The sequence below is a fragment of the Ovis aries genome, chromosome 16 (assembly GCF_016772045.2).
Source record: "Ovis aries strain OAR_USU_Benz2616 breed Rambouillet chromosome 16, ARS-UI_Ramb_v3.0, whole genome shotgun sequence".
NCBI classification, from domain to species: Eukaryota; Metazoa; Chordata; class Mammalia; order Artiodactyla; family Bovidae; genus Ovis; species Ovis aries.
In genome coordinates, this window is record NC_056069.1 from 15,005,365 (window position 1) to 15,021,630 (window position 16,266).

The 16,266-nt window shown below is 36.9% G+C and overlaps 1 protein-coding gene across 1 annotated transcript in view; it reads right to left on the bottom strand.

Moving 5' to 3' along the window:
- The window catches only part of RGS7BP (regulator of G protein signaling 7 binding protein), a 108,727-nt gene that overhangs the window by 32,040 nt on the left and 60,421 nt on the right, over positions 1-16,266 (bottom strand). Inside the window, exon 3 of the mRNA XM_004016942.6 lies at positions 7,254-7,384. Within this exon, the coding sequence (XP_004016991.1) occupies positions 7,254-7,384 (131 nt within the window). The remainder of the gene's footprint in view (positions 1-7,253; positions 7,385-16,266) is intronic.

Here is a 16,266-nt window from a genome sequence, read left to right on the forward strand (position 1 = left end):
ATTACATTACCTATTCTATTTTAATTATTGACATTGTAATTATTAGTGTTTGGGATTTTTAGAACTTTCTTCCCCTCCTATTTCTCTCCACGAGACTATATACTCAACAAGAACACAGATCTATCTCTGTACTCCTGATAATTTCAGTCTCCCAGTACCTTGCATATGATAGGTGCTCAATAAATATTTGTTCAAAGGACAAATGCATGTGTCTGCCCATAATTTGAATCATAATCTATTTTAAGATTTATCCCGCTTTATTTCTTCTAACCTAATGTTCTATTTCAGTATCAACTGCCTCATTACATTGGAAAGTAAGGCTTGCAGCTCTATTCTATTTCTGTCTTTATGTTGCTTGTTTCTTTTATTGGTGTGGGTCATTTTCTTTACATTCCTTAATAGGAGATGGAATACCCAGGAGTCTTTATTGCTCATATGCTATTCTTTGTCTTGAACTTATCCTATTTTTGCTGGATGGATGGCTGTTCATTAATTTCTTATTAGAGCATCTTGATCTCTCAACTCCCACTAGATTTTTAATCAAGAATTTTTAACTTTCAACATTTCTGTCTCCTTTTCCTTTTTGTGATTACATTTCCTCTGCATTTTTTCTATCTGTATGTACCCTAATGGCACAATACAGGGGAAGAATCCATCTTATCTTAGATCTTAAGAGGAGGAAGGGAGGGTGGTATACCTCAAAGGACCTGGGGAAAATCTGACTGTAAGCGATGGCAGAGGGTTGGAGCAGAGACAGAGAAAGTGCTTGACAGAGTGAGAAGAAATGAGCATAAAAACGGAAAGAGCAAGTTCACATGTAAAGGGAGCTTGCACTGGAGTGTTCTCTCATCTCTGCTTCTTCCAGAATGGGAATGTTGTAAAAACTGACTAACTGGGAGTAGAATGGGAGAGAGGAAAGCTGTGGGCAAAATAGTAGAATTGTTGAATTCTCTTAGAAACCTGGCTTCACTTTCTGCCACTGGAGTGAATGAATCCTGAGGTCTCATTTTATCTGATGTCAGGAAACAGGCATTAATGGTCAATGTGATACATGGATTCAGTTGTGGGAAAAGATTTCCTATGTAATTAACCATGAAGAAGTGAGAGCAATTATTTTTCACTATAAACATAGAAATTAGACTTTGTCAAATAATAGTGCAATCTACAACTCAAAACTGTTAGAATATGAGGCCTAAAATTATTCCTATTTGTCATATTCTCATAACAGTTTTTCAGAACCACACTTGTATAGCATAATCTAATAGCCTTTATTAAATGTGTGTTTTTACCTCATATTTCTGTAATTTACTTTAATTTTGTTGGCCATGAAATAGGACAATCATCTTAGTACTGTTTGTCTTCATTTTTGGCAATAGTGTGATCTTATAAGTATAAAAGATTTCCAAGTAGATTGTACCAATCAGACTTATGAGACAGCAAAAATTTAGAAACATGGGGTATGCAAAAAGCATGAAGAGCCATTGAATATATTGTTAATGAAGGATACTTATAATTTGTTTAATTGAGAGAGAAGGACAATCTTCATTATTAAATTCAAGCTCCCTGCAGAAACTTTAAAATGATTTGAGGCTTAGTTTTTCCCAGAAACAAACTGTACTCCTCGCCCCTGCAGTGACCTTGTGTGCCCTTTTCCTCCAAAGAGTAAACACATGCCTGCTCAATACAACAGTAAAACTAAATGTGATATACAGTCCTTTCTGGACTTCTGGTGGCAGTCAGGGAGGTAATTATAAACAAAAATAAATTAAAAGTACAGATAACTGCAAAATAATTTGGCTTCAGAATCTAATCACAACAAAGAAATCGACCAGAAACTCTCATATAGAGCCAAAATAATGACTCAATTGCAATTTCCTTTTTCCCCCCCTTCATGAAATAGAGTAAATAAGACAAGTAGCCAACCTGTAATAAGAAATTAGCAGGAAGAAGAAATTAGCTAACCAAATAGTTAAAATACAATTTTTTACTATAGCATTAAAAGAAACATACCAGAAAGAGATTCTAAGCAGAAAGAGATTGAATGTTATAGACTAGAATGGCAATCACCATTCCCCTAAGATTCTGAGGGCTACACTCATCCCTCAGTATCTGTATGTGTGGGGAGATGGGGTGGTTGGTTTCAGGACATACCCAGGACACCAAAATTCATGGATGCTCAAGTCCCATTGTCAGTCATCTGTATCCATGGTTCCACATCCATGGATTCAAACAGCCACAGATTGTAAGCATAGCGCATGATCTGCCATTGTTTGAATCCGGAAGGGTCGAATGTATTTTATTTCAGGAAGGGACTTTGTGAGATCGCCTAGACCCTTCCTAGCCCAAGGCCACACTAGAGCTATAACTATTTGGATAAAGAGTGTATTTTCTGGCATCTTAAATCTTGGTGGACAAATTTCTTTCTAGTGTTGATAAAGAAGAAAGCATACAACATGTATGTACTTAGATGAGTAAGAATAGCCAGGTAAGAGTTTGGAAGTTTCCATCTTTATACATACAATTGGGTTATTTCCTTTTGTTTTAAAGGGTAACTAAATGGTTATCCATCTTCACTGTGTTTCAGAATCACCTGGAGTGCCCCCAGATTCTGATTCAGTGGGTCCTGGACAGGATCTGTGCATCTCCATGTTTATCCTGGATAATTTTGTAGCACATTTTCTAAGCATTTATATTCTAAGTAGTACTTTAGGAGTACTACTTAGGAGCAGTACTACTCCTAAAGTACTACTTTAGGATTACTTTAGAAATCCAAATGGAGACTTAATCCTACAAAGAGCAGAAATCAAAGATGCTCTTAGGTATACTCTTTTAAGCATTTTACTTGGATGGTAAGATGCTAGAGCAGGGAGCAGGGGCTTATATTTTTAAAGGAAGAAGCAGAGAAGGGCACCAATCAGAGACTGACAGTGAAGACAGGAGGCAGTGCAGGTCAGATGAAATGATCAGTTAAGAATCTATGTGTTTTTTATTATTATGGAAGAAATAAAAAAGGAAATCAAAATATGCATAGTAACAAATGAAAATATGACAACCCAAAACCTATGGGATTCAGTAAAAGCAGTGCTAAGAGGAAGGTTCATAGCAATGTAAGCTTACCTCAAGAAACAAGAGAAAAATCAAATAATGTAACTTTACACATAAAGAATCTAGAAAAAGAAGAAATGAAGAACCCCAAAGTTAGCAGAATGAAAGAAACAATAAAAATCAGAGCAGAAATAAGTAAAAAAGAAACAAAAGAGACTATAACAAAAATAAACAAAACTAAAATCTGGTTCTTTGAGAAGATAAATAAAATAGGCAAACCATTAGCCAGACTCATCAAGAAAAAAAGAGAGAAGAATCAAATCAACAAAATTAGAAATGAAAATGGAGACATCACAACAGACAAATAGAAATACAAAGGATCATAAGAGACTACTATCAGCATATATATGCCAATAAAATGGACAACTTGGAAGAAATGGATCAATTCTTAGAAAAATATAACCCTCCAAACCTGAACCAGGAAGAAATAGAAAATCTTAACAGACCCATCACAAGCATGGAAATTGAAATTTTAATAAAAAATCTTCCAACAAACAAAAGCCCAGGACCAGATGGCTTCACAGGTGAATTCTACCAAAAATTTAGAGAAGAGCTAACATGTATCCTACTCAAACTCTTCCAGAAAATTGTAGGGGACGGTAAACTCCCAAATTAATTCTATGAGGCCACCATCAATACCAAAACCACACAAAGATGCCACAAATAAAGGAAACTATAGGCCAATATCACTGATGAATATGGATGTAAAAATCCTCAAAAAAATTCTAGGCAACAGAATCCAACAACATATTAAAAAAATCATACATCACAGTCAAGTGAGCTTTATCCCAGGGATGCAAGGAAATTCTTTAATATCTGCAAATCAATCAATGTAATACACCACAATAACAAATTGAAAGATAAAAACCATATGATTATCTCAATAGATGCAGTAAAAGCCTTTGACAAGTTTCAACACCCATTACGATAAAAACTCTCCAGAAAGCAGACATAGAAGGAACATACCTTAACATAATAAAAGCCATATGTGATAAACCCATAGCAAACATTGTCCTCAATGGGAAAAAATTGAAAGCATATCCCCTAAAATCAGGAACAAGACAAGGGTGTCCACTCTCACCACTACTATTTAACACACTTTTGGAAGTTTTAGCCATAGCAATCACAGAAGAAAAAGAAATAAAAGGAGTCCAGATTGGAAAAGAAGAAGTAAGAGTCTCACTGTTTGCAGATGACATGATTTGCTACAAAGAAAACCCTAAAGACACCACCAGAAAATTACTAGAGCTAATCAATGAATATAGTAAAGTTTCAGGATATAAAATTAACACACAGAAATCTCTTGTATTCCTATACATTAACAATGAGAAAACAGAAAGAGAAATTAAGGAAACAATCCCATTCACTATTTCAATGAAAAGAATAAAATACTTAGGAATAAATCTACCTAAAGAAACAAGAGACCTATATACAGAAAACTATAAACCACCGATGAAAGAAATCAAAGATGACACAAATAGTTGGAGAAATATACCATGTTCATGGATTGGGAGAATAAATATAGTGAAAATGAGTTTACTACCCAAAGCAACCTATAGCTTCAATGCAATCCCTATCAAGCTACCAATAGTATTTTTCACAGAACTAGAACAAATAATTTTATAATTTGTATGGAAACACAGAAAATCTCAAATAGCCAAAGCAATATTGAGAAAGAAGAATGGAACTGGAGGACTCAACCTGCCTGACTTCAGACTATACTACAAAGCTACACTCATCAAGACAGTATGGTACTGGTACAAGACAGAGAAATAGATCAATGGAACAAAATAGAAAGCCCAGAGATAAATCTACATACCTATGGATGCCTTATCTTTGACAAAGGAGGCAAAAATATACAATGGAGAAAAGACAATCTCTTTAACAAGTGGTGCTGGGAAAACTGGTCAACCACCTGTATAGAATGAAACTAGAACACTTTCTAATACCATACAGAAAAATAAACTCAAAATGGATTAAAGATCTAAATGAAAGATCAGAAACTATAAAACTCCTAGAGGAAAACATAGGCAGAACACTCTCTGACATAAATCACAGTGAGATCCTCTATGACCCACCTCTCAGTAATGGAAATAAAAGCAAAAATAAGCAAATGAGACCTAGTTAAACATAAAAGCTTTTGTACAATGAAGGAAACTATAAGCAAGGTGAAAATACAGTCTTCAGAATGGGAGGAAATAATAGCAAACAAAGCAACTGACAACGAATTAATCTCAAAAATATACAAGCAGCTCATGCAGCTCAATTCCAGAAAAATAAATGACCCAATCAAAAAATGGGTCAAAGAACTAAACAGACATTTCTCCAAAGAAGACTTACAGATGGCTAACAAACACATGAAAAGATGCCCAACATCACTCATTATCAGAGAAATGCAAATCAAAAGCACAATGAGGTACCATCTCACAATGGTCAGAATGGCTGTGATCAAAAAGTCTATAAACAATACATCCTGGAGAGAGTGTGGAGAAAAGGGAACCCTTTTACACTGTTGGTGGGAATGCAATCTAGTATAGCCACAATGGAGAACAGTGTGTGTGAGTGTGTTAGTTGCTCAGTTGTGTCTGAATCTTTGTGACCCCATGGACTGTAGCCCACTAGACACCTCTGTCTATGGGATTCTCCAGGCAAGAATACTGGAGTAGGTTGCCATTTCCTTCTCCGAGAACAGTGTGGAGATTCCTTAAAAAATTGGAAATAGAACTGCCATATGATCCAGCAATCCCTCTGCTGGGCATACACACTGAGGAAACCAGAGTTGAAAGAGACATGTGTACCTCAATGTTCATCACAGCACTGTTTACAATAGTTAGGACATGAAAGCAACCTAGATGTCCATAGGCAGACAAATGGATAAGAAAATTGTGGTACATATACACAATGGAATATTACTCAGCTATTAAAAAGAACACATTTGAATCAGTTCTAATGAGGTAGATGAAACTGGAGCCTATTATACAGAGTGAAGTAAGTCAGAAATAAAAACACCAATACAATATATTAACACATATATGGAATTTAGAAAGATGGTAACGACCCTACGTGCAAGACAGCAAAAGAGACACAGGTATAAAGAACAGACTTTTGGACTCTCTGGGAGAAGGCGAGGGTGGGATGATTTTAGAGACTAGCATTGAAACTTGTATGTTACCATATATGAAATAGATGACTGTTCCAAGTTCTATGTATGAAGCAGGACACTCAAAGCCAGTACACGGGAACAACCCAGAGGGATGGGATGGGAAGGGAAGGGAGCTAATCTGCAGTGGGAGAAATTCTCTCTATGCATATGTGATGACTGAAACTGTTGGAATCAGTTTCTGAATATGGGGGAAGGCAGCTTGAGGGTTAACACCAACACCCAGGAGAAGGCAGAGCATCGCTCAGAATGGAATTCAGAAGTCTGATCAAACCATGCTGAAACCACTGCAGTCTCTGGAGGTTTCAGTCCTCTAGGCCAATATAGTCTCTTTATAAGTTTAAACCACAGGATGAGATTTTTCAGTCACTAATATGCCTCTCTATTGTTTATTGAGCTCCCCCTATTTTTAAATCTTTGGGGCACAATTTGTGATTTGTCATCTTGCAATTAAATACATTTAGGGACATAGCAGCAATTTTGGATAGCATTTACCACCCTAGTAAGATCATTATATAGTTTTGCTGCCCACACTGAATCTAGCCAAAATCATGTTCATGAGTGGTAAAATAATAAATCTGAGAACTGTTTCTACCACAATTTCTGTTCAAGATAATCAGGGTTGTTATGCATTTTGATAGTATTGATACAGACTTCTTTTATTTATTTCAATTATTTCCTGAACATATTCTAATTGTGTGTAGGCAGCATCTGCCTACAATGCGGGAGACCCAGGTTTAAGCCCTGGGTTGGGAAGATCCCCAGGAGAAGGAAATGGCAACCCACTCCAGTATTCTTGCCTGGAAAATCCCAAGGACGGAGGAGTGTGGTAGGCTACATTCCATGGGGTCGCAAAGAGTAGGACATGACGAGCGACTTCACTTGCACTTTCCACTTTTCAAACGTATAGTACATATTGATCTTTGCAAAATATAAGTTTTGGTTTAACATTTCTTACTGTTTATGGCAATATAATAAATGTAGATACCTTTTCGATGAAATTGAAGAGACCCCAGCAGGCATATAGATTTTAGCATTTCTGTTGTGTACATTTCTAAGCAGCATTGCAGCTGAATGTAGAGCCGACAGATTTCTGGATGGATCTCACCATCTTCTGGGCTGCAACAGAATGAAGGAGAAAAGCTGTGAACATTCTCAAGATTTCACTCATCAGCCATTTGTCTCACTTCTGAGAGGGGAAAATGCTCACTAAAGATTTCTAAGGGCTTGAGTCTAAACTATAGGACTTTTTGCTTTCAAATCAATAACCAATGTCACAGTTCTTACATAAGTGTCTTTCTGACTAACAGCTCTTAGTATTTTTCCCCTTCAGCAGCAGATTTCTGCTAGGAGCTTAAAATCATAAATGTTTTAAGTAATTGAAAATATCAGATATTTTCAATGTAAGTATTGGAACAAATTTCCAAAATATATTTAAACCATAAGACTATCTTAATCTGTAAGACTAGATTAAAAACTCTTATTTTTGGAGAAACTAACGAAGAGCTATTCAATTACCAGTTAGAAGATAACTCTTTAATATTAAGGGCCTAGGATAATATGATTAGAGAGCCAAGATAGAAATTATTTTTATCAAGGTCTTTTGTCTCAGTCTAAAGCACATCCCTTTATTGTTTGCTATGGTTAATTTATGAAAGGCTAAGTGTTTTTATTGAAAAAAATGAAAAATTTATGGAAAATGAAATGTAGTAAAATTCTAATAGTTTTGCTTCAAGATCTAATTCTAAATAAATACTAAATTTATGCTCTCAAATTTATTTGAAGCCTTGAGCCTTTCTCTATTAACTATGGTAAAATATACAAATGTGAATATGATAAAACATGAAGTAATCACTTTTATTTTTTGAGAGGACAGATAGAAACTAGTTGTGGATAGGACACTATTTTATATGTTACTAAAATAGCATGTATTGAATAAAGCAAACTAAATCAAAGGGATACAGTTTAGAGCTAGATTATAAATGGAAGAAGCCTAAAAGTGAACTCTGTCAAATACCTTAGGGTATCTTTACTTCTATCTCCATTCATTTAAAATGAATGAAATCTGACTAAGCAATGCAGCATTTGGATTTGATTCCTTTGTAAAGTGGTCAGTGGCAAAATAGCAGGGGCAATTATCAGGGAAAAAAAAGGTGACTTCATTTTTATATAAGTTCTGGAATCACACTAAATAGAATTTGTATTTACACAGCAATTTACCATAATAATAAGTTTTCATTTTCAATATTTATTTAGTAGATGAGCCAGCATTTATCTAACTCTATGGCTTATGTAACACAGAAAAACACAAAATCCTTTGCCTGAGTATGAACGGTGCCTGCAAAATTATTCTCTGTGTTTCCTGTGTCAGAACAAAGGACTTCATAAAAGCTTACATGCAAAATTTGGCTTTATCTGAAAAATATGAGCTTACATTACTTTCTCATTTGTGTCTCATGGGTCCAGCCCTAGGCCAACATTGGAAGCAAGTGTATTTCTGGCAAAAGTCCCAGATTTTCTTGCAGAGCTTCTTCCCACAGGTGCTTTCTACCCTCAGGCTGTCCTTCTGCTTCCTGGAGCTTTCCCCCATCCCGACACACACATACACACACCCATACCCATCCCCCCACCCCCCACCACACACACCACCTCATTATTCCATACTAACTCCAGCCTTTTTAAATGTCTGTGTCCCCTCCCCTCCCCTTATGGCCCAGCTAGACTCTGAAGGAATCATGGGCATCAAGTTTCATATAATAGAAAGTGATCCTGGTATATTACCTGCTAATACACTAATTCTGATAGAAAAATTTGAAGATAATGTCTTATCCCAAGGAGAAGCTAGAGCAAAAATATTTTATGGCAGGTAGGTCTTTTCTGTTCTGCTTCATCATTTCAATTATAGCTGCTTGTTTTCACCTATGCATAACATTGGCCCTGGTGGCTTGTATGTAGATTAAAAAAAAAAAAAACTGCAATGAGTATGTGGTATGTATTATACATTTGATGAATGGGGAAATTAACAGTACAGTATTATTACAAGCCAAAGAATATTGTTATTTTCAAGTGTACCCCAATGTTCATCGCAGCACTGTTTATAATAGCCAGGATATGGAAGCAAGCTAGATGTCCATCAGCAGATGAATGGATAAGAAAGCTGTGGTACATATACACAATGGAGTACTACTCAGCCATTAAAAAGAATACATTTGAATCAGTTCTAATGAGGTGGATGAAACTGGAGCCTATTATACAGAGTGAAGTAAGCCAGAAAGAAAAACACCAATACAGTATACTAACGCATATATATGGAATTTACAAAGATGGTAATGATAACCCTGTATATAAGACAGCAAAAGAGACACAGATGTATAGAACCATATTTTGGACTCTGTGGGAAAGGGAGAGGGTGGGATGATTTGGGAGAATGGCATTGAAACATGTATAATATCATATATGAAACGAATCACCAGTCCAGGTTTGATGCATGATTCTGGATGCTTGGGGCTGGTGCACTGGGATGACCCAGAGGGATGGTATTGGGAGGCGGGTGGGAGGGGGGTTCAGGATGGGGAAAACGTGTATACCTGTGGCAGATTCATGTTGAATGTATGACAAAACCAATACAATATTGTAAAGTAATTAACCTCCAATTAAAATAAATAAATTTATATATAAAATGTACAAAATATGTGCTTTGTGGCTTCATTCTAAAAATATGCCAACTTCGTATACAGATGATGTTTTACGTAATTTAAACAAATGATTACTGTATTAGCATATCTTAAGAGCCAATAAGTTTTATTATTTTACAGCTAGATGGTGAGAGACAATGTATCAAGTGGTTCTGAAAAAAAAAAGACGTCTGAATAGAGATTAAAATGCCTAATTCATATCATTTCCTTGGATGCAAGCTTCCTAATGGTCTCTGTAACGAATGGAGAGTCTCAAAACCATTTTGCCCTTCCTAAATGTTATGGGAAGAAACTGAATGGTTGCTACCAGAAATATAGCCAGCCTAACAAAAATTAATTGATACTAAAGTTGCATTATAAATTTCCTGCTTAAAAATTCTTACGTATGCTCATAGATCATCCTTTAATATCTTGATAACTGAAGTATAAAGAAAAAAAATAGTCAAAGAACAGTGGACAATTTATCTTTTATGTTAGTGTTTCCCAATGCTTTGACTAGACTACATTAGCCTCACGTCTTGTACAGTTTATTTCTCCTACTTTGTCTATTTATTTTTATTTATTTTTGGATATGCTGGGTCTTCGTTGCTTTGGGAGCTTTTCTCTAGTTGCGGCACCTAGACTTCTCTTCATGGTGGCTTTTCCTGTTGCAGAGCGTGGGCTCTAGTGTGCTCGGGCCTCAGTGGTTGTGGCACGTGGGCTCAGTAGTTGCAGTTCCTGGGCTCTAGAGCACAGGCTCAATAGTTGTGGCACATGGGCTTAGTTGCTCCACGGCACGTGGGTCTTCCTGGACGAGGGATCAAACCAGTGTCTTCTGCATTGGCAAGTGGGTTCTTTACCACTGAGCCACCAGGAAGCCCTATTTCTCCTACTTTAGAGCTCTAAGCTGTGTTGCTGCTATTGATTATGAAAGTTCATTAAAAGAAAAATTGTCAAATGGGTTATAATAATATGTCTAATATGATCAGTGGACTAAAATTCATTTTTGGGAAACATTAAGAGTATTTAGGTTATTTTTGTAACAAGTGAGCAAGAGTTAGAACTTGAAAATGGAAGAAAAGTCAAGAAGACAGCAATGTAAAGGCTTGAAACTCACTAGGAATATATTAGACGGCCCATAGAGAATTTTACATGAAACAAAATTAGACCTACATACTTCCTCTAGGAACTGACATAACTTACAGGTAACTTTACCACATGTGGTTGATGCTCAGTCTAAAACTATTTACTCATGTTATTCAAGTTTAAGTCTATGAGAGTCACTCTGATGCACATTTAATTGTGAAAGAAATTTTATAAGGTGTGATTATTTTTCTACTGAGCATAAATCAAGAACTAACCTTATTTTGATTAATTTGAAAGCCTAAGTATTAATAGAAAACCACTCTAAAATGAACTTAAATGATATTCAGTGATTTAGAGCTCAAGTTGAATCAAAAAACTTTAAAAATAACCACCAATTTATGAAACTTCAATCAGCTTGAGAATCAGGATTTAGCATCTTAATATTAGGACTTAAGAGAACTGGACTGGTGTAGTAATAGGTGGACAAGAATATAAACATTGCCTAAGTCACCCGTTGATTGTGGAAATGCTCTCTATTATGGATATTCTTGTTTTATAACTCAAAAGTAATATGATGAACACCTGTTTGTATGGTTAAAATTAATAAGACTGACAATACCAAATCTCTTACATTATTAGTAGGAGTTAAAATTTTGAAGAGTTATGGAATTTTCTTAAAAAACTAAACATATACCTTCCTATGACCTGATAATTCCACTTCTAGGTATTTACCCAAAAGAAATGAAAACCTATTCACAAAAAGATCCTTTTAAGAGTGTTCAGAGTAGTTTTATTTAAAATAACTAAATACTAGAAATAGCCTGGGTGTCTGTCAAGAGGAAAGTGGATAAAGAAACTAGACTCTCATACATCAACTATACTTCAGTTAAAAAAAAAAAGAATATTCCTACAGTAGACTAATACTTGATAATTAAGAGGAGTAAATTCCTGATACACAAAACAACACAGATGAATCTCAAACACATAATTTGTTTTTTCACTTTAAAAATGTTAATTTTTAATTGGAGGATAACTGCTTTACAATATTTTGTTGCTTTTTTGCCATATGTCAATATAAATCAACCATAGGTATACATATGTCCCTTCCATCTTGAACCTCCCTACTGCCTTCTACCATATCCCACCCCTCCAGGTTGCCATAGAGCACTGGTTTGAGATTCCTGTGTCATACAGCAAATTCCCACTGGATATCTATTTTACATATGGTAATATATATGTTTCTGTGTTTCTCTCTCAATTCGTTCTACCCTCTCCTTCTCTGACTGTGTCCAGAAGTTTGTTTTCTATACCTGCCTATTCACTGCTTCCTTGCAAATAAGTTCACCAGCACTATCTTCCTAGATTCCATATATATATATATATATATATATATATATATGCATTAATATATGATATTTGCTGTTCTCTTTCTGTCTTACTTCAGTTTATATAATAGGCTCCAGATTCATCTACCACATTAGAACTGACTCATATGCGTTCCTTTTTATGGCTAAATAATATTCCATAGTATATATGTACCACAGCTTCTTTATCCATTCATTTTTTCATGGACACCTAGGTTGCTTCCATGTCCTAGCTATCGTAAATAGTGTTGCAGTGAACACTGGGGCACATGTGTGTTTTTCAATTATGTCAAACACAATTTTGAGTGAGAAAATCCTTATACAAAAGAGTAAATACTGCATGACTCCATTTATATGAAGTTCTAGAACAGATAAAACTAATCCATAGTAACAGGTATTAGAACCATGGTGGGGAGGGTACTGTCTGGGAATGGGCATAAGAGAGGGAACTTTCTAGAGTGAGTGTAATATTTCATATATAGATGAAAGTTTGAGTTACATGGGTATATACATTTGGCAGAGGAACCAGAGATCAAATTGCCAACATAGGCTGGATCACAGAAAAAGCAAGGGAATTCCAAAAACACATCTACTTTAATTCACTGATTATGCTAAAGCCTTTGACTTTGTGGATCACAACAAACTGTGGAATATTCTTAAAGAGATGGGAATACCAGACTACTTTTCCTGCCTCCTGAGAAACTTCTATGCAGGACAAGAAGCAACAGTTAGAACCTGACATGGAAAAATAGACTGGTTCAAAATTGGGAAAGGAGCACATCAAGGCTATATATTGTCACCCTGCTTATTTAACTTCTGTGCAGAATACATCATGTGAAATGCTGGGCTAGATGAACCACAAGCTGGAATCAAGACTGCCAGGAGAAATACCAACAACCTCAGATTTGCAGATGCTGCTGCTGCTAAGTTGCTTTAGTCGTGTCCGACTCTGTGTGACCCCATGGATGTCAGCCCACCAGGCTCCCCTGTCCCTGGGATACTCCAGGCAAGAACACTGGAGTGGGGTGCCATTGCCTTCTCCAGATTTGAAGATGATACCACTTTAATTGCAGAAAATGAAGAGGAACTAAAGAGCCTCTTGATGAAAGTGAGAGAGTGAAAAAGCTGGCTTAAAACTCAACATTCAAAAAATTAGGATCATGGCATCTGGTCCTATCACTTCATGGCAAATAGATGGGGAAAATGCAGAAACAGTGTCAGATTTCATTTTCTTGGGCTCCAAAATCAATGTGGACAGTGACTGCAACCATGAAATTAAAAGATGCTGGCTCCTTGGAAGAATAAATGCATCAAATCTAGAGACAGTGTTTTAAAAAGCAGAGACATCACTTTGCCGACAAAGGTCCCTCTAGTCAAAGCTATGGTTCTTCCAGTAGTCATGTATGGATGTGAGAGCTGGACCATAAAGAAGGCTGAGTGCTGAAGAATTGATCCTTTCGAACTGTGGTGCTGAAGAAGATTCTTGAGAGTCCCTTGCACTGCAAGATCAAACAGTCCATCCTAAAGGAAATCAGTCCTGAATATTCATTGGAAGGACTGATGCTGAAGCTGAAGCTCTAATACTTTGGCCATCTGATGTGAAGAGCTGACTCATTAGAAAAGACCCTGAGGCTGGGTGAGATTGAGGGCAAGAGGAGAAGGGGATGACAGAGGATGAGATGGTTGGATGGCATCACTAACTCAAAGGACATGAGTTTGAGCAAACTCAGGGAGATAGTGATGGACAAAGGAGCCTGGCTGCTGCAGTTTATGGGGTTGCAAAGAGTTAGGCATGACTTAGCGACTGAACAACAACAACAACAACACATTTGACAAAACTTATTGAATGGTACACTTGAGATCTGGGTATTTATTTGATCATATGCAAATTTTTTAAAAGAACTATAGGCAATGATATTTCATAAAAGAGAATATGCTAAGTCACTTCAGTTGTGTCCGACTCTGTGCGACCCCATAGACGGCAGCCCACCAGGCTTCCCTGTCCCTGGGATTCTCCAGGCAAGAACACTGGAATGGTTTGCCATTTCCTTCTCCAATGCATGAAAGTGAAAAGTGAAAGTGGAGTCGCTCAGTTGTGTCCAACTCTTCGCGACCCCATGGACTTCAGCCTACCAGGCTCCTCCGTCCATGGGATTTTCCAGGCAAGAGTACTGGAGTGGGGTGCTACTGCCTTCTCCAAAAGAGAGTAAAGATGCGTTCAAATTTGTCCTGAAGCTTTTGTAACATGTACATGGAAAGTATGACTTAAGTGTAAAGAATACGAAAATCATAGTCAGATTTTCAGTATGTTAGAAAACATTTATTCCGTAATTTTTCCAGTATATTAAAAAACATTTTTTTCTTGATTGTGTATAAAGATGTTTTAAAGCATCAGTTCAGTTCAGTTCAGTCACTCAGTCGTGTCCGACTCTTTGCGACCCCATGAATCGCAGCACGCAAGGCCTTCCTGTCCATCACCAACTCCCAGAGTTCACTCAGACTCACGTCCATCGAGTCAGTGATGCCATCCAGCCATCTCATCCTCTGTTGTCCCCTTCTCCTCTTGCCCCCAATCCCTCCCAGCATGAGGGTCTTTTCCAATGAGTCAACTCTTCGCATGAGGTGGCCAAAGTACTGGAGTTTCAGCTTTAGCATCATTCCTTCCAAAGAAATCCCAGCGCTGATCTTCAGAATGGACTGGTTGGATCTCCTTGCAGTCCAAGGGACTCTCAAGAGTCTTCTCCAACACCACAGTTCAAAAGCATCAATTCTTCGGCACTCAGCCTTCTTCACAGTCCAACTCTCACATCCATACATGACCACTGGAAAAACCATAGCCTTGACTAGACGGACTTAGTCGGCAAAGTAATGTCTCTGCTTTTGAATACGCTATCTAGGTTGGCCATAACTTTTCTTCCAAGGAGTTAAGCGTCTTTTAATTTCATGGCTGCACTCACCATCTTCAGTGATTTTGGAGCCCAAAAAAATAAAGTCTGACACTGTTTCCACTGTTTCCCCATCTATTTCCCATGAAGTGATGGGACCAGATGCCATGATCTTCGTTTTCTGAATGTTGAGCTTTAAGCCAACATTTCACTTTCATCAAGAGACTCTTTAGTTATTCTTCACTTTCTGCCATAAGGGTGGTGTCATCTGCATATCTGAGGTGACTGATATTTCTCCCAGCAATCTTGATTCCAACTTGTGTTTCTTCCAGTTCAGCGTTTCTCATGATGTACTCTGCATAGAAGTTAAATAAGCAGGGTGATGACAATATACAGCCTTGATGCACTCCTTTACCTACTTGGAACCAGTCTGTTGTTCCATGTTCAGTTCTAACTGTTGCTTCCTGACCTGCATACAGATTTGACACAAAAGTTGTTATTAAGATGACTTTAAGTTATAAGCACTCTTTTACGCATTGTGAAAGTTGCTCAATCGTGTCCAACTTTTTGAGACCCCATGGACTATAAAGTCCATGGAATTTTCCAGGCCAGAATACTGGAGTGGATAGTCTTTCCCTTCTCCAGGTTATCTTCTCAACCCAGGGATTGAATCCAGGTCTCTTGCGTTGCAGGTAGATTCTTTTCCAGCTGAGCCACAAGGGAAGCATGTACTTCTACTCCTTTGTCTTTTTCAACCCTTTCAATTGATGCTTAGTTAATAAATGAAATAAAAAACAGAACCATAGGCAAATATTGAACCCCACTTAATAGTAAGCATGCTGAAGCATTTAGGTGTAAAGTTTTCTGATGTCTGCAACTTCAGAAAAAAATATAGATTATGGATGGAGGAATGAATATACAGACAGATGTATGGTAAACAAGTACAACTTAACTGTAGAATCTGGATGATGGGCATTTACTTGACGTTCAAG